At 33.6% G+C, this 22,780-nt stretch overlaps 1 protein-coding gene across 5 annotated transcripts in view; it reads left to right on the top strand.

The window, feature by feature from the left end:
* Positions 1–22,780, top strand: part of LOC133621855 (voltage-dependent P/Q-type calcium channel subunit alpha-1A-like) — a 267,315-nt gene that overhangs the window by 151,537 nt on the left and 92,998 nt on the right. For all 5 annotated transcript variants that reach the window (XM_061984254.2, XM_061984255.2, XM_061984253.1 and 2 more), the window contains 7 exons: positions 1,362–1,461; positions 4,190–4,350; positions 4,421–4,558; positions 6,409–6,610; positions 6,681–6,845; positions 9,146–9,256; positions 11,794–11,877. In XM_061984254.2, the coding sequence (XP_061840238.1) occupies positions 1,362–1,461; positions 4,190–4,350; positions 4,421–4,558; positions 6,409–6,610; positions 6,681–6,845; positions 9,146–9,256; positions 11,794–11,877 (961 nt within the window). The remainder of the gene's footprint in view (positions 1–1,361; positions 1,462–4,189; positions 4,351–4,420; positions 4,559–6,408; positions 6,611–6,680; positions 6,846–9,145; positions 9,257–11,793; positions 11,878–22,780) is intronic.

Below are 22,780 nucleotides of genomic sequence, written 5' to 3'. Positions count from 1 at the left end.
GTTACAAACATGTTTGGAATCATTTGAAAAAAATACAAGTGTTTAAAAAAATTTGAACAAGACGATTGGAGTTTGAAAAAGACTTACAAAAATTTTGAGAATACATTTGTTTGTATTTTTCATAATAATTTTTAAAATATGTTTTTAAATTTGAAGAATTTGAAAGTTTGAAGAAGATGATTAATTCAGAAAATCATTTTAGGAATGATAAAAATATTTTTAGAATAATTTGAAAAAAAAAAAGTTTTTAAATTAAGGAAAAATTAGAACAAAAAAATTAATAGATTAATTTGAAAAACTCTGAAATATTTTTTAAGAATAATTTGAAAACAATTAAAAAAGATTTTTAGGGTTTTGAGAAAAATAATAAAGAAGATTTTTGTTTAAAAAAAAAAAATTGAACAAGACAATTAAAGTTTTAAAAAAAGGCTTTGAAAAATCCAGAGAACCATTATAAAAATATTTTTTAGGAATATTCCTACGAAAATGTTTAAGGTGATGTCTAAAATATATATTTTTAAAACAGAATAATTTTAGGAATTTAAGAATATTTTTAGTATAATTTAAAGAATAATTTAAAACATTTTGAATAACAATTTGAGAAAGTTCAATAAATAATTTTAGGACTATAAAGAAAAACTAAATGCTGAACAATTAAAGTACCACATTCGGCATCCATCTCTAGATTTTATTATAGTTACACTTTGACCCTGGAACAGACCATTTTTAATGACATTAATTTGTATGTGGAAAACTCATTAAAAATCCTGCTGGAACATTTTGTCTTGTGGTTCTGAGGTTCCACTGTGCAACAATTACTTGTTTGTTTGTTTGTTTTTGAAGGTTATTTTATTCATTTTTACCTTCGAGTCCTCACTGAATTGGTTGTGATCTGCAAATAAATCTTGCAGACAACATTCTACGCTTTCTCTCACTCCATCTTGTCATGTGATGCCAGGCGCCATCACATGATCGCGGCGCCTTGCAAAGCCTCCGCTCGCCGCCGCCCTAAAGTGAGCTCCGGCGAGCCGACGCCGGTTGTCTCATTTGTCATGGAAGAACTCTTCAGAACCCGAAAGAAAGAAAGAGGTTTGGCTAGGCACTCTGCCGGGAGATGCCTGTGGACGTGGAATGTAAAAAGTGTGTGATGGTGATGGACCGTGAGGATGGTGACGTCCATGAAACCTCCAAACAGTCAGGCCTCTGATTGCTTGACCTTTCATGTTTGACACTTTTGTGCAGAAGAGGAGACTGACTGAGTGTTTTAAAGCTGATCCCTGCAAGCTTTTGTTTGAAAATGGCTGACGATGCGACTCCGTCTCACTGGTCCTAAGCGTTGTTGTTCCTTGGTGCGCCTCTAGGGGGAGCAGCAAGGGCAAAGACATAAGTACCATCAAGTCGCTGCGAGTGTTGCGAGTATTGCGTCCTCTGAAGACCATCAAACGCCTGCCCAAGCTGAAGGTGAGTTTTTTTCTTCAAATTAATTATTCTCAGATTTATTCTTCAAAACACTCCAAAAAATGTTCTCGAAGATTTTTAAAACATTTTTCAACTCTAATATTCTTGTTCAATTTTTTTTATAATTCTTCTTAATTGTTTTCTTTAAATTCCTGAATTTCTTCTTTGAATTATTTGATTCTTTTTAAAAATTCCTGTTCAAATTGTTGTTCAAATTCTTAGTTTTTCTAAGAATCATTCTTTAAATACTTTTAAACTGTTCATCTTAAAATTATTCCTTCTTAAATAATTTTTCTTATTCATTTTTTCCCCCAAAATTATTCTTTTAATTTTTTGACTCCAAAAATGTTTACATTTTTAAAAAGAATATTTAAAATCAAATTCAAATTACATTTTTTATTTTTTATTTAAATTATTCTAAAAATTAATTAACTGTTTTGTAGTATTTTTTGGAAATTTGCAGAACTCTTCTTGGAATTATTCCTAAAATCGTTCAAATTATTCGTATAATTATTCTTTAAAATATTCTCTGAGTTGTTCAAGATTTTTCATACATTTTTTAGGAATTATTTGTAAAATAATCCTAACATTTTTCTAAGAATTTTTTTAAATTCTTCCTTAAATGTTTAAAGTTTTTCGGAAAAAAACAAAGTTCAAATAATTTTAATAAATAGTATTAGAATTCTTAAAATGATTCTTTGAATTTTTCAAATACTTATTTAAATAATCAAAATTATTTTAAGAATATGTGGGCTCTGTACCGCGGATGTCGTTGTGGCTTGTGCAGCTCTTTGAGACACTTGTGATTTAGGGCTATATAAATAAACATTGATTGATTGATTGAATTTTGCATAAAAGTTTTCTAATTATTTTTAGACATATTATTAAAAATAGTCTCAGAATTATTCTCTGAGATTTTCCAATTATGTTTCAAACTTTAATACTCTTCTTTATATTGTATTAATGTTCTTTTATGATATTATTTTTCAAATATTATTTTAATTTCTTAGTAAATTTTGTTATTCAAATTCCAATTTTTTTTCTAAGAATGATTCTTAAAATACTTTTAAAATCTTTATCTTCTAAAATGATTTTAAATTAAAAAAATTATTATTTAAATTCACTCTTTTTTTAAATTCTTCTTTTAATTTCTTTTTAAGTCCAAAATGTTTTCAAACTTTCAAATTCACATCTAAATGTAATATACTAATTACATTTTAATTGTAATTTTTTTATTAACTAAAAAAAAAATGTTTGTTACATTATTCTAAAGAAAATATTTCAAACATTTCTAGAAATATGATTCACAGATTTTTTTAAACACTTCTTCAAATAATCTAAATTATTCTAAGAATTTATCCTGAAAGAATCTTATCCTATTCTGAGTTTCAAACTCGAATAGTTTTGTTAAAATTGTATTTTTTTATTTGTTGATATTATTTTTTATTAATATTATATTCACTCCAACAAAATAACATAATACGATAATAATGCATAATAATAAAATTAATTATAACATAATAATACAATAATAATATAATAATACAATAATACATATTGTAATAATAATACAATAATAATACATATTACAATAATGCATCATATTACAATAATACAATAACAATAACATACTAATAATATAATAATGCTTAATATTACAATAATAATACAATTATTATACATAATATTACAATAATAACACAATTCCAATTCCAAACCAGTCCTAGCCCAGCAATGTTCCAAACAGCAACCAACAGAGTAATTGAAAAGCCACACAAACATGGCACATAAAATCTAAAGGAGTCAAACAAAAATGAATATTATAAACAACAGTATTAATATAAATAAGAATACCAACATAACGGGATTAAAAACATTAAAAAAATACAACAAGCAATATATATATATATATATATATATATATATATATATATATATATATATATATATATATATATTTGTTCATTTATTTATATATATATATATATATATATATATATAGTCACACAATAGTGTGACAGTGACTTACACTTGCATCACATCTCAAAAGCTTGACAGCACATCGATCGGGGCGGTATAGCTCGGTTGGTAGAGTGGCCGTGCCAGCAACTTGAGGGTTGCAGGTTCGATCCCCGCTTCTGCCATCCTAGTCACTGCCGTTGTGTCCTTGGGCAAGACACTTTACCCACCTGCTCCCAGTGCCACCCACACTGGTTTAAAAATGTAACTTAGAAATTGGGTTTCACTATGTAAAGCGCATTGAGTCACTAGAGAAAAGCGCTATATAAATATAATTCACTTCAGTTCACTTCACGATCCAATATTTACCTCAAGGAGAAAAATAAGTCATATTTTAGGTTCATTTAAGAGTTAAATCAAATCTAAATAACGGACCACATATTCCAAGATATTATTTTTGAGTTTTTCAAATTCTTATTAAAATTATTCTTTAAATTCTTAAAAGTTTTCTTAAAATATAATTTGTTTTTTTAAACCTTTAATTAAAAACACCGACAATTCTTGCCAGAAATTTTCTAATTCTTCTTAAAATTCTCGAAATTTTAAAAACCTTCTTAGAATTCTTCAATTTCTTCCCTGATTTTCTGAAATTGTTCTTGGCATTTGCCTTCAATCTTTTTGTCCAAACAAATGTGGCTTGACTTAAGTATCCAGCGGCTTAAGTCCACCTTTTAAAAGTGTTTTAATGATGCTCTTGGATCACTCCTCCCAGGCCGTGTTTGACTGCGTGGTCAACTCCCTGAAGAACGTCTTGAACATCCTCATCGTCTACATGCTCTTCATGTTCATCTTCGCCGTGGTGGCCGTGCAGCTCTTCAAGGGCCGCTTCTTCTTCTGCACCGACGAGTCCAAGGAGTTTGAGCGCGACTGCAGGTGGGTCGGGGAGGGCGCCCATCTCGTCTCGGCGCCCGGGCCTCACGTCTCTTGTCTGTCGCCGCCGCAGGGGCGAGTTCCTGGTGTACGAGAACAACGAGGTGAAAGCTCAGAAGCGGGAGTGGAGGAAGTTTGAGTTCCACTACGACAACGTGGCGTGGGCGCTGCTCACCCTCTTCACCGTCTCCACCGGCGAGGGATGGCCGCAGTACGTGCACCGCAGTCTGTATATGACATATCTAATATGAATTAGCATCGAGCTAACGCATTTTGATGGAGCTTTTTAGCAACCAACGGCGTTTACGACGGCTTACATTGAACTTTAACAAGCACGTTTTACAAACCCCGTTTCCATATGAGTTGGGAAATTGTGTTAGATGTAAATATAAACGGAATACAATAATTTGCAAATCCTTTTCAAGCCATATTCAGTTGAATGCACTACAAAGACAACATATTTGATGTTCAAACTCATAAACTTTATTTTTTTTTGCAAATAATAATTAACTTAGAATTTCATGGCTGCAACATATGCCAAAGAAGTTGGGAAAGGGCATGTTCACCACTGTGTTACATGGCCTTTCCTTTTAACAACACTCAGTAAACGTTTGGGAACTGAGGAGACACATTTTTGAAGCTTCTCAGGTGGAATTATTTCCCATTCTTGCTTGATGTACAGCTTAAGTTGTTCAACAGTCCGGGGGTCTCCGTTGTGGTATTTTAGGCTTCATAATGCGCCACACATTTTCAATGGGAGACAGGTCTGGACTACAGGCAGGCCAGTCTAGTACCCGGACTCTGTTACTATGAAGCCACGTTGATGTAACACATGGCTTGGCATTGTCTTGCTGAAATAAGCAGGGGCGTCCATGATAATGTTGCTTGGATGGCAACATATGTTGCTCCAAAACCTGTATGTACCTTTCAGCATTAATGGCGCCTTCACAGATGTGTAAGTTACCCATGCTTTGGGCACTAATACACCCCCATACCATCACAGATGCTGGCTTTTGAACTTTGCGCCTATAACAATCTGGATGGTTCTTTTCCTCTTTGGTCCGGAGGACACGATGTCCACAGTTAAATGTGAACTCGTCAGACCACAGAACACTTTTCCACTTTGTATCAGTCCATCTTAGATGAGCTCAGGCCCAGCGAAGCCGACTGGGTTTCTGGGTGTTGTTGATAACCGGTTTTTGCCTTGCATAAGAGAGTTTTAACTTGCACTTACAAATGTAGCGACCAACTGTAGTTACTGACAGTGGTTTTCTGAAGTGTTCCTGAGCCCATGTGGTGATATCCTTTGCACACTGATGTCGCTTGTTGATGCAGTACAGCCTGAGGGATCGAAGGTCACGGGTTTAGCTGCTTACGTGCAGTGATTTCTCCAGATTCTCTGAACCTTTTGATGATATTACGAACCGTAGATGGTGAAATCCCTAAATTCCTTGCAATAGCTGGTTGAGAAAGGTTTTTCTTAAACTGTTCAACAATTTGCTCACGCATTTGTTGACAAAGTGGTGACCCTCGCCCCATCCTTGTTTGTGAATGCCTGAGCATTTCATGGACTCTATTTTTATACCCAATCATGGCACCCACCTGTTCCCAATTTGCCTGTTCACCTGTGGGATGTTCCAAATAAGTGTTTGATGAGCATTCCTCAACTTTATCAGTATTTATTGCCACCTTTCCCAACTTCTTTGTCATGTGTTGCTGGCATCAAATTCTAAAGTTAATGATTATTTGCAAAAAAAAAAAAGTTTATCAGCTTGAACATCAAATATGTTGTCTTTGTAGCATATTCAAATGAATATGGGTTGAAAATTATTTGCAAATCATTGTATTCCGTTTATATTTACATCTAACACAATTTCCCAACTCATATGGAAACGGGGTTTGTACTATTACAGTCCAAAATGTTGAAATGTGTCCTGTACACTTAATGGACGGCCCCAGCTTGACCCTGGAACAGACTATTTGTATTGCCAACGGTTTCCAAGTTTTGGACGGAAAGCGACTTTTCGAGGTTCCAGCCCACGAACGTCTCCCCCTGTGCAGGGTGTTGAAGCACTCTGTGGACTCCACCTACGAGAACCAGGGTCCAAGCCCGGGCTACCGCATGGAGATGTCCATCTTCTACGTGGTCTACTTCGTGGTCTTCCCCTTCTTCTTCGTCAACATCTTCGTGGCGCTCATTATCATCACCTTCCAGGAGCAGGGGGACAAGATGATGGAGGACTACAGTTTGGAAAAGAACGAGGTGAGCGGTCGTCCGCGCGAGGTCCGCATTTGATGCATCCGGGAATCTTGACCGACATTTTTTGTTCCAGAGAGCCTGTATCGACTTCGCCATCAACGCCAGGCCGCTGACTCGCCACATGCCCAAGAACAAGCTGAGCTTCCAGTACCGCATGTGGCAGTTTGTGGTGTCGCCGCCGTTCGAGTACAGCATCATGGCGCTCATCGCGCTCAACACCATCGTCCTCATGATGAAGGTGAGCTCCTGGCGGAGGTCTCGCCACGCCACGTAGACTTCACCGTACAAGAACTTGCCGCAGGACTCTGTCAGGTTCAAACACTGATGACATCTATTAAACAAGACAAGAGGCAAATAATTAAACAGAGACAGAGTTCAATTTGGACTCAATATATTGAGGAGAGTCGCCGTCGACCTGTAACCTCTTACAGTGTCCCAGCACGCTCTGCCAAAAGATTGCACTCCTTCTTTATTTGACTTTCTCCTCCCACATGACCACCGCTTCCACTTCCAGAGGGAAGTGGGTCGTAACATTGTTGCCTTTGGCTACAGAATAGTTCAAAAGAAGAGATGGTAGAATAGTTAAAAAAGAGTTCCATAAAATAGTTCAAAGAGAGTTCCATAAAATAGTTCAAAGAGAGTTCCATAAAATAGTTCAAAAAGAGTCCCATAAGATAGTTCAAAAAGAGTTTGTAAAATACTTCAAAAAGAGTTCGTCTGGAAATTGGGCAGATCCTTGGTTCTTTCCACTTTGAAGTCCTTGGGCCAGAACAACATCCTTCTGTTGATTACCATACATGAGAGAACACAGGAACACCATCTTGCCCCCCCCTACACAGTGGAGTTTTACGAGCCTTACTCTTGGTAGGTTTCAAAGACGGCTTTTGTCTTTTTGCTAGGAACTCATTTCAACATACATTTTTTTGTGATAACTTACAAACAATTATTCCAACAGACTCCATGCAAGTATTTCCAGTTCCAAAAGAAACCAGTGCAGACTTTCTCCATTAAGACTATTTCGCCAGTAGGGGGCGCCATCGTAGTCGACGCAGACACAAAGATGGTGACCGAGATCATTTCAATTCTTATTCACATTTTTAATACAACTCTTATTCCAACTCTTCAAATGTTTCTTGGAATTATTCTTAAAATACTTTTGTATTTCCTAAAATTATTCTCAATTTTTTTCATAAATGTTTTAAAATTCGAAAATGATTCTTTAAATTTTATTTTTCAAATTGTTCTTGTAATTTTTCTTTAAATTTCCAAATTATTCTTTGACTTTTTGAAACTTTTATTACTTTTTTTCTTCTTCTTTAAATGCTCAAAATTCTTCTTAGAATTATTCCTAAAATAGTCTTATAATTATTTTCTGAGTTTTTCAAATTATTTTTCAATCTTTAATATTCCTGTTTTTGACTTTTTTCAAATTCATCTTAAAGTTTTTGATTATTAAAAAATTGCGAAAAAAATTTAAATTCCTAAAATTCTTCTGTTTTTAAAATGATTATTCAAATGATAAAAAAAATTCTTTAAATTCATTTTTTTCAAAATATATATATAAATTCCTGAAAAAAAAAAGTTTAATTGTTCAAATTTGTATTCATTTCAAATCATCCCTAAAATTATTTTCTGTTTTCTGTTTTATTTTTTCTTCAAACCCTGAAAATTCTTCACAGAATCTTTCCTAAAATATTCTTATAACTATTGTATGACTTTTACAAATACTTTTTTTTTAAACTCTAATATATATATTTTTTGTTCTAAAATTCTTCTTTTATTTTTTCGAATTCATTTTCTAATCTTATTCAAATTCTGATTCAAATTCTTAAAATCTGAAATTATTCTAATAATATTTTTAAATTTCTCTGCTTAGAATTATTTTTTAAATTTAGTTCCTTAACATAATACAATCATTTTTTTATTCTAAAATTATTCTTCAAATTTTATGTTTTCAAATTTTTCTTTACATTTTTCGTTAAATTCCTATTTTAGAATTTATCAAATTCGTTTTTGTTTTTTTTAATTTGTTCTTTAAATTACTATTATATTCCTAAAATTGTTTTGGGATTTTTTTTTTTTTTTTAGATTATTCGTCAAATTCTAAAAATTATTTTTAGAATTTGTCCTAAAAGTATTCTTATATTTATTTTCTGAGCTTTTTAAAAGCTATTTTCAAACTCTTGTTCAAATTAGTTGTTTTTTTTCCAGATTATTTCTTAAAATTTTCCTTCAAAACACCTAAAAATCTTCTTTGAATTATTTTTAAAACTTTATTTAAATTATGATTCAAATTAGGAAACATTTTCTTAAAATTATTCATTAAAACTAATAATCTTTAAATTTTTCTCAAAATAAACTCTAAATATCTATGATAATATTATAACAATATATAATATTAAGTAAAATATTAATAAAGTTTAAACATTAAGTATATAATATAATTAATGTACTGTACTCTTAATTTTTTATGTAAATCAAGAAGAGCAAGTTCAGGACCGAGTTCAGTTGAGTGAGGTACTTTCTGTCTCGCCACAGTTTGACGGCGCCTCAGAAACGTACGACAACGTCCTGAAAAACCTCAACATCGTCTTCACTACTTTCTTCTTTATGGAGTCCATCCTGAAGCTCATCGCTTTCGGTCCCCTGGTGAGAACACACACACACACACACACACACACATTCTTGTATTTCTTACCTTATTGAGACGTACCTCTTTAGGACCACCCTTTCTAGATATATAAAGATTTGTATTTTACAACATTAATAATATATACATACTATGCGAATATAAAAAAGCTTGTTGTGAAAAATGAGTTGGAATTTCACAAGAAAAAGGTCACAATTTCACAAGAAAAACTTAGAATTTTGGCAGTGTTATAATAAAAGTCGTAATTTTACTCAACGCAAGTCAAAATTTTACAACAAAAACTGAACATTTGTTCAATATTATGATAAAAGTTGGAATTTTCCTCAATAACAGTCGCAATTGTACAAGAAAAGCTTAACATTTTGACAATTTTATGAAAAGAGTCGTAATTTTACTCGACAAAAGTTGTAATTTTATAAGAAAACGTTACAATTTTGGCAATATTATGATAATAATCTGAATTATGATGACAAAAGTCATAATTTTACTCCAAAAATGTCACGATTTTACAAGAACAACAACAAATTTTGGCAATATTGTGATAAATGTCAGAATTTTATATGACAAATGTCACAATTTTGCATTAAAAAATAATAATTTTACATAAAAAATAATTTACGAGAAAATATTGCAATATTACAGAAATAATATGAGAAATTGTTCCCAATTTTATAAGAAAAAAAGTTGACACATTGTGATAAAAAGACTGCTTTTAGGTTAAAAAAATGATGAATTTTTTGATTGTAATAGTTGTTTAATCTTCCTTATTTACTTCAACTTATTACAGTATGTCTCTATATACTTTTTTTAAATTATTTATTTTAATTAATTTTGGCCAAAGGGGGTGCATTTTAATTTCTTACACACACTTGTTATTACATATGTTGGCCAGAGGGGGAGCACTTCAAATTTTTACACACACTTGTTGTTTCATATGTTGACTTTTAAAACCGACACACAGTCAATTTGAAAAATCCTTTCTTTTTGGAACCACCCTAATTTTAAAAGATTTTACCACCAGGGGTGCAATTGAGACATTCTCTATTAGATGCAATGGACCATGATGTATGTCCTAACTTGTTCACACCTCCATCGCTTTCGGTCCCCTGGTGAGCACACACACACACACACACACACACACACACACACACACACACACACACACACACACACACACACACACACACACATTCTTGTATTTCTTACCTTATTGAGACTTACCTCTTTAAGACCACCCTTTCTAGATATACAAAGATTTGTATTTTACAACATTAATAATATATACATACTATGCGAATATAAAAAAGCTTGTTGTGAAAAATGAGTTGGAATTTCACAAGAAAAAGGTCACAATTTCACAAGAAAAACTTAGAATTTTGGCAGTGTTATAATAAAAGTCGTAATTATACTCAACGCAAGTCAAAATATTACAACAAAAACTGAACATTTGTGCAATATTATGATAAAAGTTGGAATTTTACTCAATAACAGTCGCAATTGTACAAGAAAAGCCTAACATTTTGACAATTTTATGAAAAGAGTCGTAATTTTACTCGACAAATGTTGTAATTTTATAAGAAAATGTTACAATGTTGGCAATATTATGATAAAAATCTGAAGTTTACTTGGCAAAATGATGACAAAAGTCATAATTTTACTCCGAAAATGTCACGATTTTACAAGAACAACAAATTTTGGCAATATTGTGATAAAAGTCAGAATTTTATATGAAAAATGTCACCATTTTGCATTAAATCGTAATAATTTTACATAAATAAATTATAATTTACGAGAAAATATTGCAATATTACAGAAATAATATGAGAAATTGTTCCCAATTTTATAAGAAAAAAAGTTGACACATTGTGATAAAAAGCTTTTAGGTAAAAAAAAAAAAAAAAAGCTGAATTTTTTGATTGTAATAGTTGTTTAATCTTCCTTATTTACTTCAACTTATTACAGTATGTCTCTATATACTTTTTTTAATTATTTATTTTAATTAATTTTGGCCAAAGGGGGTGCATTTTAATTTCTTACACACACTTGTTATTACAAATGTTGGCCAGAGGGGGAGCACTTCAAATTTTTACACACACTTGTTGTTTCATATGTTGACTTTTAAAACCGACACACAGTCTATTTGAAAAATCCTTTCTTTTTGGAACCACCCTAATTTTAAAAGATTTTACCACCAGGGGTGCAATTGAGACATTCTCTATTAGATGCAATGGACCATGATGTATGTCCTAACTGGTTCACACCTCCTCATATGGAAGCTACTTTGTCCCAAGAAGGTTAGAAATACAAGAACACACACACACACACACACACACACACACGCACGTAGACTTCATTCATCATTCATTCATGAAGAGACTTATTTTGGTGGACAGATCTGGAGCGTGTTTTCGCTGTCCCCAAAAAACCCCCAAAGTGTGCGCGGCAGTCACGCCAACCCTCCCCTCCTTGTGCTCTGTTTCCATGGCAACAGTCTTCGTCGAAACTAACGCTCTCCTTTCCCTCCCTCTCCGAACAGAATTACTTCAAAGACCCCTGGAACATTTTTGATTTTGTCTCGGTGCTGGGAAGCATCACCGACATTTTAGTCACGGAATTGGGGGTGAGTGACTTTTGAAGACGCGTCGCCGCCTGGTGGGTGACGTCTTGTTTGTGAAGCCATGCTAGCACCGCTAACGCTACGTTTACAAAACATGGATATGATATTGGGAACATGGACGTCCTCAAGAAGGAAGTGCAGAGCGCACATTTAAAGCTTAAATGGCAATTACCGTAAATGCTGGAATCAGAGACGGAGCGTTTATTGAGCTAAAGTTCAAAAAGGGGCGGGGCATTCATTGAAGAGAAGTTATTTAAATCATAGCTTTTGATACTTGGCGCCCTCTTAGAAGAATGCTAACTTTACCTATGTTATCATGCTAACAGTTAGCATGTGTTAAGTAGAAAGTTATATGGCTCTGGAATAAACGGTTGCAAAAATTTGCACAAAAACTTTGCATGCTAATGTTAGCGTGCTAATAGTTAGCATGGGTTAAGTAGCAAGTTGTATGGCTCTGGAATAAACGGTTGCAAAATTAGCACAAAAATGTTGCATGCTAACGTTAGCGTGCTAATAGTTAGCATATGTCAAGGATCAAGTTATATGACTCTGTTGTAGACGGTTGTAAAATTGGCACAAAAACATAGCATGCTAACGTTAGCGTGTTAATAGTTTGCAAATGTCACGTACCAAGTTATATGACTCTGGGGTAAATGGTTGCAAAATTGGCACAAAACTTGGCATGCTAATGTTAGCATGTTAATAGTTAGCATATGTCAAGTACCAAGTTATATGACTCTGGGGTAAACGGTTGCAAAATTAGCACAAAAACTTTGCATGCTAACGTTAGCGTGCTAATAGTTAACATATGTCATGGATCAAGTTATATGACTCTGTTGTAGACGGTTGTAAAATTGGCACAAAATCCTAGCATGCTAACATTAGCATGTTAATAGTTGGCAAACGTCACGTACCAAGGTATACGACTCTGGGGTAAACGGTTGCAAAATTAGCACAAAACTTGGCATGTTAATAGTTAACATATGTCACGTACCAAGTTATATGACTCTGGAATAAACGGTTGCGAAATTAGCACAAAAACTTGGCATGCTAACGTTAGCGTGCTAATAGTTAGCATGGGTTAAATAGCAAGTTGTATGGCTCTGGAATAAACGGTTGCAAAATTAGCACAAAAACGTTGTATGCTAACGTTAGCGTGCTAATAGTTAACATATGTCAAGGATCAAGTTATATGACTGTTGTAGACGGTTGTAAAATTGGCACAAAAACCTTGCATGCTAACGTTAGCATGTCAATAGTTGGCAAATGTCAAGGATCAAGTTGTATGACTCTGGGGTAAACGGTTGCAAAATTAGCACAAAACTTGGCATGTTAATAGTTAGCATATGTCAAGTACCAAGTTGTATGACTCTGGGGTAAACGTTTGCAAAATTAGCACAAAAACTTTGCATGCTAACGTTAACGTGCTAATAGTTAACATATGTCAAGGATCAAGTTATATGACTCTGTTGTAGACGGTTGTAAAATTGGCACAAAAACCTAGCATGCTAACGTTAGCATGTTAATCGTTGGCAAATGTCAAGTACCAAGTTATATGACTCTGGGGTAAATGGTTGCAAAATTGGCACAAAACTTGGCATGCTAATGTTAGCATGTTAATAGTTAGTATATGTCAAGTACTAAGTTTAATGACTCTGGAATAAACGGTTGCAAAATTGGCACAAAACTTGGCATGCTAACGTTAGCATGTTAATAGTTGGCAAATGTCACGTACCAAGTTACAAGGCTCTGGGGTAAATGGTTGCAAAATTGGCACAAAACTTGGCATGCTAACGTTAGCATGTTAATAGTTAGCATATGTCAAGTACTAAGTTTAATGACTCTGGAATAAACGGTTGCAAAATTAGCACAAAACTTGGCATGCTAACGTTAGCATGTTAATAGTTAGCATCTGTCACGTACCAAGTTATATGACTCTGGGGTAAATGGTTGCAAAATTGGCACAAAACTTGGCATGCTAACGTTAGCATGTTAATAGTTAGCATATGTCAAGTACCAAGTTTAATGACTCTGGAATAAACGGTTGCAAAATTAGCACAAAAATGTTGCATGCTAACGTTAGCGTGCTAATAGTTAACATATGTCAAGGATGAAGTTATATGACTCTGTTGTAGACGGTTGTAAAATTGGCACAAAAACATAGCATGCTAACGTTAGCATGTTAATAGTTGGCAAACTACACGTACCAAGGTATACGACTCTGGGGTAAACGGTTGCAAAATTAGCACAAAACTTGGCATGCTAACATTAGCATGTTAATAGTTAGCATATGTCACGTACCAAGTTATGACTCTGGAATAAACGGTTGCGAAATTAGCACAAAAACTTGGCATGCTAACGTTAGCATGTTAATAGTTGGCATATGTCACATACCAAGTTATATGACTCTGGGGTAAATGGTTGCAAAATTGGCACAAAACTTGGCATGCTAACGTTAGCATGTTAATAGTTAGCACATGTCAAGTACTAAGTTTAATGACTCTGGAATAAACGGTTGCAAAATTAGCACAAACTTGGCATGTTAACATTAGCATGTTAATAGTTAGCATATGTCACGTACCAAGTTATATGACTCTATTGTAGACGGTTGTAAAATTGGCACAAAAACCTAGCATGCTAACGTTAGCATGTTAATAGTTGGCAAATGTCAAGTACCAAGTTATATGACTCTGGGGTGAACAATTGCAAAATTATCACATAAACTTATTATCGCTAACTTTAACATGCTAACATTAGCAAATTGTATTTGTTTGAACCTAAAAATCGTGGCTTTTGATACTTGGCGCCATCTAAGAAGAGTGTAAAAATTTCCTATGGCATCACACTAATTGTTAGCATGTGTCAAGCACCATTTTTAAATTACGCTGATGTGTACCATAGACTACTGCAACGCACATCTTGTCGGGATCCCCAGCAAGAACATCCAGAAGCTGCAATACATACAGAATAGTGCTGCTAGGATCCGGATGAGAGTGCGGAAATACGACCATATCACACCAATTCTCAAATACCTTCACTGGCTTCCTGTTCCACTCAGGATGGAATACAACACTTTCTGCTCCGCCGCTCCCACTCTGTGGAAAGCTCTCCCTGACCACCTGAGTGTACCACAGACTGTGAATGCTTTAAAAAAAAAAAAAAAAAAGGCTTAAAAACCCTTCTTTTTAGGAAAGCCAATTTTTTTTTAGATGTATGCATACTAGTTTTAGCTATTTGGCTGTTCTAGTTTATATTTTTATTTATTTTTTATTATATATATATATTTTTTTAATACACTGTAGCACTTTACGGTTGTTTACTCAATGTAAAGTGCTTTTTACATATAAAATCTATTATTATTATTATTACCGTGGAAAAATTAGCACAAAAAGTTAGCATGTATCAAGCGCCAAGTTAAATGAGCGATGTGTAGGGTGACAAAAGAGGTGGAAAAAATAGTTCAGCATGCTAATATTAGCATTATTATTATTATTATTACCGTGGAAAAATTAGCACAAAAAGTTAGCATGTATCAAGCGCCAAGTTAAATGACCGATGTGTAGGGTGGCAAAAGAGGTGAAAAAAAATAGTTTAGCATGCTAATATTAGCAGCATTATTATTATTACCGAAGAAAAATTAGCACAAAAAGTTAGCATGTATCAAGCGCCAAGTTAAATGACTGATGTGTAGGGTGGCAAAAGAGGTGAAAAAAAATAGTTTAGCATGCTAATATTAGCAGCATTATTATTATTACCGAAGAAAAATTAGCACAAAAAGTTAGCATGTATCAAGCGCCAAGTTAAATGACCGATGTGTAGGGTGGCAAAAGAGGTGAAAAAAAAAAGTTTAGCATGCTAATATTAGCATTCTAGCATGCTGCTACCATATTAAAAATGAGCATATGCCAAGTACCGAGTTATATGACTCTGGGGTAAACGGTTGCAAAATTAGCACAAAACTTGGCAAGCTAACGTTAGCATGTTAATAGTTAGCGTATGTCAAGTACCAAGTTGTATGACTCTGGGGTAAACGATTGCAAAATTAGCACATAAACTTATTATCGCTAACTTTAACGTGCTACCATTAGCAAATTGTATTTGTTTGAACCTAAAAATCTCCCAGTCTGTGGAACACTCTCCCTGACCACCTGAGGGCACCACAGACTGTGAATGCTTTTTAAAAAAGGCTTAAAAACCCTTCTTTTACATTTTTTTTTTTTTTTTTTTAGGTATATGCATACTAGTTCTAGCTATTTGGCTGTTCTAGTTTTTATTTTTTATTTTATTTTTTTTAATACACTGTAGCACTTTGAGGTTGTTTACTCAATGTAAAGTGCTTTTTACAAATAAAATCTATTATTATTATTATTATTACCCTGGAAAAATGAGCACAAAAAGTTAGCATGTATCAAGCGCCAAGTTAAATGATAAAAAGAAGTGAAAAAAAATAGTTTAGCATGCTAATATTAGCATTCTAGATAGCATGCTGGCATATTAATAGTGAGCATACGCCAAGTACCAAGTTATATGACTCTGGGGTAAACGGTTGCAGAATTAGCACATAAAAACATGCTAGTTTATTTTTGCCAATTTTGACACATTTGGCTGCTTGTAATGTTTGTAATGTGCACACGGCGACTCCGCGCTTAATTTTACGTGGCACCTTAATTGCAGCATTTACGGTAATTGATTGACGTGAAAGATGTTTACGTGCGAAGTTGTTGTCTTCAACGAGGAAGTTGTCCCCTCACTTTTTTACACTTGTGCTTTGGAGTCCCTCTCCGGTGTCACGTGGGGGACGTGCGGCGCAGCAAGCGCCATCCTCGATTAGGCCACGCCGCGGTAACGGCGCCCTAACAAAGTGTCCGCAGACTGCTAACGAGGTCGGAGCTGACAGAGCTCGATAAGCCATCGTTGGCCGGCGTCTAATTGAGAGGCGGGGCCATCTGCTGCTCATTTCTGACCGTCCTGCAACATGTTCGGAAAATAGTATCACGAAAAAACATAATAAATTATAAATTATTTTTAACACTTTTATGAGTGGGGCCCTTTTGGATACCGAAAAATTTTAGTGGGATTTTTTTCCACTGCTCAAAAAAATAATAATGATTCAAAATCAATGTTGTTATGAATTAGTGACCTATTTAAGGCTCCAATTACGTCACATCACATTTTTTGGGGTTAAATATTGCATATTTTGTCTATTTTCGATTAAAAACTGAGTTTTCTTTAAGAAAGTGGGCATTAAACTAAATAAATAAATTATTAAATAATATAATATAAACACATCTGAAGTTGATCAGGAGATTTAAGCGTTTTAAAGTAAAAACAAAAAAAAGTAATGTATGATTTATTTTTAAAGCTTTTATGAGTGGGGCCCTTTTGGATCTTTAAGAATTTTAGTGGTATATTTTTGTATTATAATTTTTTTTTTTTAACTGTCATTGCTCAAAAAATAATAATGAATCAAAATCCATTTTGTTTTGAATTATTGACCTATTTTGGCTCCAATTACTTCACATGAAATATTCCACTTAGATATTTTTGGGGGTTTTCTTTAACAAAAACAGGCATTAAACTAAAAAAAATAAAATAATTTAAAACAAATAATAATACAACTTTATATATTAACAGATCTGAAGTTGATCGAGAGACTTTAAGCTTTTAAAGTAAATTAATAAAAAAGTAATGTATGACTTATTTTTAAAATTTATGAGTCCCTTTTTGATCCAAGAGAATTTTAGTGGGATTTTTTTTTTTAAACTGTCATTGCTCAAAAAATAATAGTGATTCAAAATCAATATTGTTATGAATGATTGACCTATTTAAGGCTCTAATTACTTCACATAAAATGTTCTTTTTGAGAGAATTATTACATGTTTTGTGTTTTTGTCATCAGAACAACGTTTTTGAATATTTTGTGGGGGGTTTTTCATAAAAAAAAACAAAGTTTTCTTGAACAAAAAGGGCATAAAATGTAAAACATAATAATAATAAATAAAACTTTATATAGACAGATCTGAAGTTGATTGAAAGGTTCAAGCGTTGAAAGTAAAATCAAATTTAAAAAAATTATATATATATATATATATATATATATATATATATATATATATAGCCTATTTTTAACTTTTATCATAGGGGCTTTTTTGAATCCCCGGCATTTTTAGTGCCATTTAAAAAAAAAAAAAAAAAAAAAAACCTCATTGCTCGTAAAATAATAATGAATCAAAATCAATGTTGTTATTAATTATTGACCTATTTAAGGCTCCAACACAACACATATTCCACTTTATACATTTTTGGGGAAAATGTTGCATATTTTTTGTTTTTGCCATAAAAAACACATTGTTTTCATTAACAAAAAGGGCATAGAACGTAAAAAGAATACAAATACATAATACGAATACAACTTTATATCAACAGATAGATCTGAAGTTAATCTGGACATCTAAGCGTTAAAAAAAATTAAAAAATCTATGATTTATTTTTAACACTTTTATGAGTGGGGGCCAAACATTTTGTGGGATTTTTTTTTTTAAACTGTCATTGTTCAAAAAAAAAAAAAAAAAGAATAAAAATCAATGTTGTTATGATTTATTGATCTATTTAAAGCTCCAATTACTTCACTTCAAATATTCAACTTTAAATAATTCTGGGGATGAATCATTGCATAATTTGTGTTTTTTCGATTAAAAAAAATATTGTTTTCATTAACAAAAAGGGCAGAGAACGTAAAAATAATATTAATATAATAAAAATGTTTTAATCGTTGAAAGTTAAAAAAAATTGTAAATAAATAAATGTATGGCTCATTTTTAACACTTTTATGAGTGGGACCCTAAGGAATGTAGTGTGATCTCTATTTTAATTGCTCAAAAATTAACAGTAAATTAAAATCCATGTTATGTGTTATTCACCTATTTTGGCTCCAATTACTTCACATCAAATATTCCACTTTAAATAATTCCGTGGATAAATCATTGCATATTTTGTGTTTTTGCGATTAAAAATAATATTGTTTTCATTAACAAAAAGGGCATAGAACGTAAAAATAATATTAATATAATAAAAATGTTTTAATCGTTGAAAGTAAAAACAAAAATTGTAAATAAATAAATGCATGGCTCATTTTTAACACTTTTATGAGTGGGGCCCAAAAATTTTGTGGAATTTTTTTTTTTAAACTGTCATTGTTCAAAAAAAAAAAAAAAGAATAAAAACCAATTTTGTTATGAATTATTGAGCTCTTTAAGGCTCCAATTACTTCACATGAAATATTCCACTTTAAATAATTCTGGGGATAAATCATTGCATATTTTGTGTTTTTGTGATTAAAAAAAATATTGTTTTCATTAACAAAAAGGGCATAGAATGTAAAAATAATATTAATATAATAAACATGTTTTAAGCGTTGAAAGTTCAAAAAATAAATAATTAAATAAATGTATGGCTAATTTTTAACACTTTTATGAGTGGGACCCCCTAAGAAATGTAGTGTGATCTCTATTTTAATTGCTCAAAAATTAACATTAAATTAAGATCCATGTTATTCACCTATTTTGGCTCCAATTAATTCACATCAAATATTCCACTTTAAATAATTTGGGAGGAAAAATTACACATTTTGTGTTTTTTTCCATAAAAAGGAGGTTCTCTTAAACATAAAGGGCATAAAACATTTAAAAATAATAATAATAATAATAATTACACCTTTATAACGACCGAACTGAAGTTGATCTAGAGATTTAAGCGTGGGGGGAAAAAAAATATATAAATTATATTTAGCATTTTTCATGTTTTCTTGCGGGTCCCTGAGACCAAACTTGAGGGGAGCAATAAAGGTAAAAAAAAAATCTGTATATTTTAAAGGTTTTGAAAATGAAAACGATCAAAATGGCCGCGGCATGCTTTGATTTTTTTCAGTGTTTGGACAGCCCTGCTCTAATGACTAAATTGGGTGGTAAAACAATCCCAAGGAGGACACCAGAGAGGGTCTCGAACGTTAGCGTGTTGACTGCCATTGTGACTGTGACGCTCATATTGACTCCGTCTTCCTCTTCTTCTATGTCTTTACATGCTTTCTTTCACTTCTCTACTTTGTTGGCGCCCTACCGCCCCCCCCCCCCCCTTCTCCCCCCCATCCTGTGGTTCAAAATCCATCCAATCAAAATGCACTATGAAATCCTTCATCCTGTTCTTCTCCATCCGTGCTGCGCCATGACGTGTGGTGATGGTGCTGTGATGATGATGATGATGATGGTGTGCCTTCTCTCGCCCCATGCCTTCGCCAAATAAAAAAAAAAAATTAAAAAAAAATGTCCAACCCTTAAAAAAAAAAAAAAAAAAAATGATCCCTTGCCATTCATCTTTCTACATCATCGCACTTGTAGAATCTGGTTGGTTTGTAATTTCTCTCTCAAAGCTCCCTCTGCATCCTCATTGGCCATGCTTCCAAGCCCCGCCCCCTGAGCCAGCCACCTGTGTGACAAGCTCTGACCCCTTGTGCATGCGCTTCCTGGATGGGCGTGGCTGGTCACCAGTTTTACCTGAGCTTGATAAAAACATACTCTGGTTACTTTAAGTGTCAATCAAACCTCAGCATTAATATCGTTTGTACGTTTTTTATATTGGATCAAGGGCATAAAATGTGTCACCCCTATTGATGAGGCACAATAGGGGTGACACAAAAAAAATCGATTCACACCTGAATCCCGATTCTTATTCATCCAGATTCTAAATCAATTCATCATTTTAAAAAATCGATTTAAAAAAATTAAAAAAAATAAAAATCAAGGTACCACTGTATAATAAGAGTGCACATCAAATCAATTCCTACTTACCCTATTTCTGAATCAATTAATAATTGTCAAAAATTGACTTAAAAAAATTAACTAAAAATACCCTTTTTAAATATAAATATTTTAATATATGTAATATATTAAATATATTTAATATATTTAAAAATGTTTTTTTTAATATTTCTAAATATAGGTATATTTTTTTGTAAGGATACATTTTTAAAATGTCTCTAGGCCACATCTATGCAACCAGAAGGACCTTTTCTAACCTGTAACCTGTTGTGGAAAAAGTTTCATTATAATTATTATACCAAATAATACATTGCAAGAGTCAATTTGAATCGAGAATCGATTCTGAATCTAATTGTCACCCCAGGAAATCGGATCGAATCCTCTGATGCCTAAAGATTCATCCCCCCTAAGGGACACTTTTATAAGTGGGACCTTTTTGGTACCTGAGAATTTTAGTGCGATTTTCTTTAAAACTGTCATTGTTCAAAAACTAATAATTAATTAAAATCAATATTGTTATGATTTATTGACCTATTTAAGGCTCCAATTATTTCACATCAAATATTCCACTTTGAAAATGTTTAATAAGAATCAAAAATCAAGGTCCCCCTGTATAATAAGGGTGCACATCAAATCAATTCCTACTTACCTTATTTGTGAATCAATTCATAATTTTCAAAAAATCGATTAAAAAAATTAATAAAAAATACCTATACATATTTTAATATATGTATTTTATATATATTTTTTTTTTATTAGGATACATTTTTTAAATGTCTTGAGGCCACATCCATGCAACTGGTAGGAGCTTTTCTAACCTGTAACCTATAAAGTTAATTGGTTTAATAGTTACAATGAAACTTTGTCAAAACAGGTGACAGGTTAGGAAAGCTCCTCCTAACTGATTCTCATAATATATATATATATATATTTTTTTTTTTTTTGAAAATTATGAATTGATTTGGAATTGGGTGGAACAAGAATCAGTTCTTTTGTGCACCCTTATTGTACAGTGGTACTTCGATTTTTGTCAAACAATATTTCCCAAAACAAATCAAGTACATCGAATTAATCCGTTGCAATTCTTCCAATACTTTTCTGCAACTTCTTTCTTGCATTGAATAGTGTTTCTCGCCTTCTTTATCAAAGTGCTGGAACTCATGTCGCATCCAAGAACGGCTTATGCGCGAGACGGAGTTACAGCGCGACACGTCACACAGCCGCACATGTTGGTTCTATTGTTGGTGCAATTTTTTTTTCTTTAATTTTGAGTGACTCCGCCCCCTCACAGGTATGCATGTAGGCCAGGTGCGTTCCTGTAAAAGTTTGCTGCCATGTGGAAACGTGTGCACTACCGAGGCTGCTTGTTCCTCCCCCTCTTCTTCCTTCTCTTCCTCATGACGCAGCCTGGTCTGTCAACCACACAAGGCTCACCACTAAAATATGTATGTATATATATATATATATATATATATATACATATATATATATCCATCCATCCATCCATCCATCTTCTTCCGCTTATCCGAGGTCGGGTCGCGGGGGCAGCAGCCTAAGCAGGGAAGCCCAGACTTCCCTCTCCCCAGCCACTTCGTCCAGCTCTTCCTGTGGGACCCCGAGGCGTTCCCAGGCCAGCCGGGAGACATAGTCTTCCCAACGTGTCCTGGGTCTTCCCCGCGGCCTCCTACCGGTCGGACGTGCCCTAAACACCTCCCTAGGGAGGCGTTCGGGTGGCATCCTGACCAGATGCCCGAACCACCTCATCTGGCTCCTCTCGATGTGGAGGAGCAGCGGCTTTACTTTGAGCTCCCCCCGAATGACAGAGCTTCTCACCCTATCTCTAAGGGAGAGCCCCGCCACTCGGCGGCGGAAACTCATTTCGGCCGCTTGTACCCGTGATCTTGTCCTTTCGGTCATAACCCAAAGCTCATGACCATAGGTGAGGATGGGAACGTAGATCGACCGGTAAATTGAGAGCTTTGCCTTCCGGCTCAGCTCCTTCTTCACCACAACGGATCGATACAGCGTCCGCATTACTGAAGACGCCGCACCGATCCGCCTGTCGATCTCACGATCCACTCTTCCCTCACTCG

The sequence above is a fragment of the Nerophis lumbriciformis genome, linkage group LG25 (genome assembly GCF_033978685.3).
Source record: "Nerophis lumbriciformis linkage group LG25, RoL_Nlum_v2.1, whole genome shotgun sequence".
Taxonomy (NCBI): domain Eukaryota; kingdom Metazoa; phylum Chordata; class Actinopteri; order Syngnathiformes; family Syngnathidae; genus Nerophis; species Nerophis lumbriciformis.
This window is presented reverse-complemented; position numbering and strand designations above follow the sequence as displayed.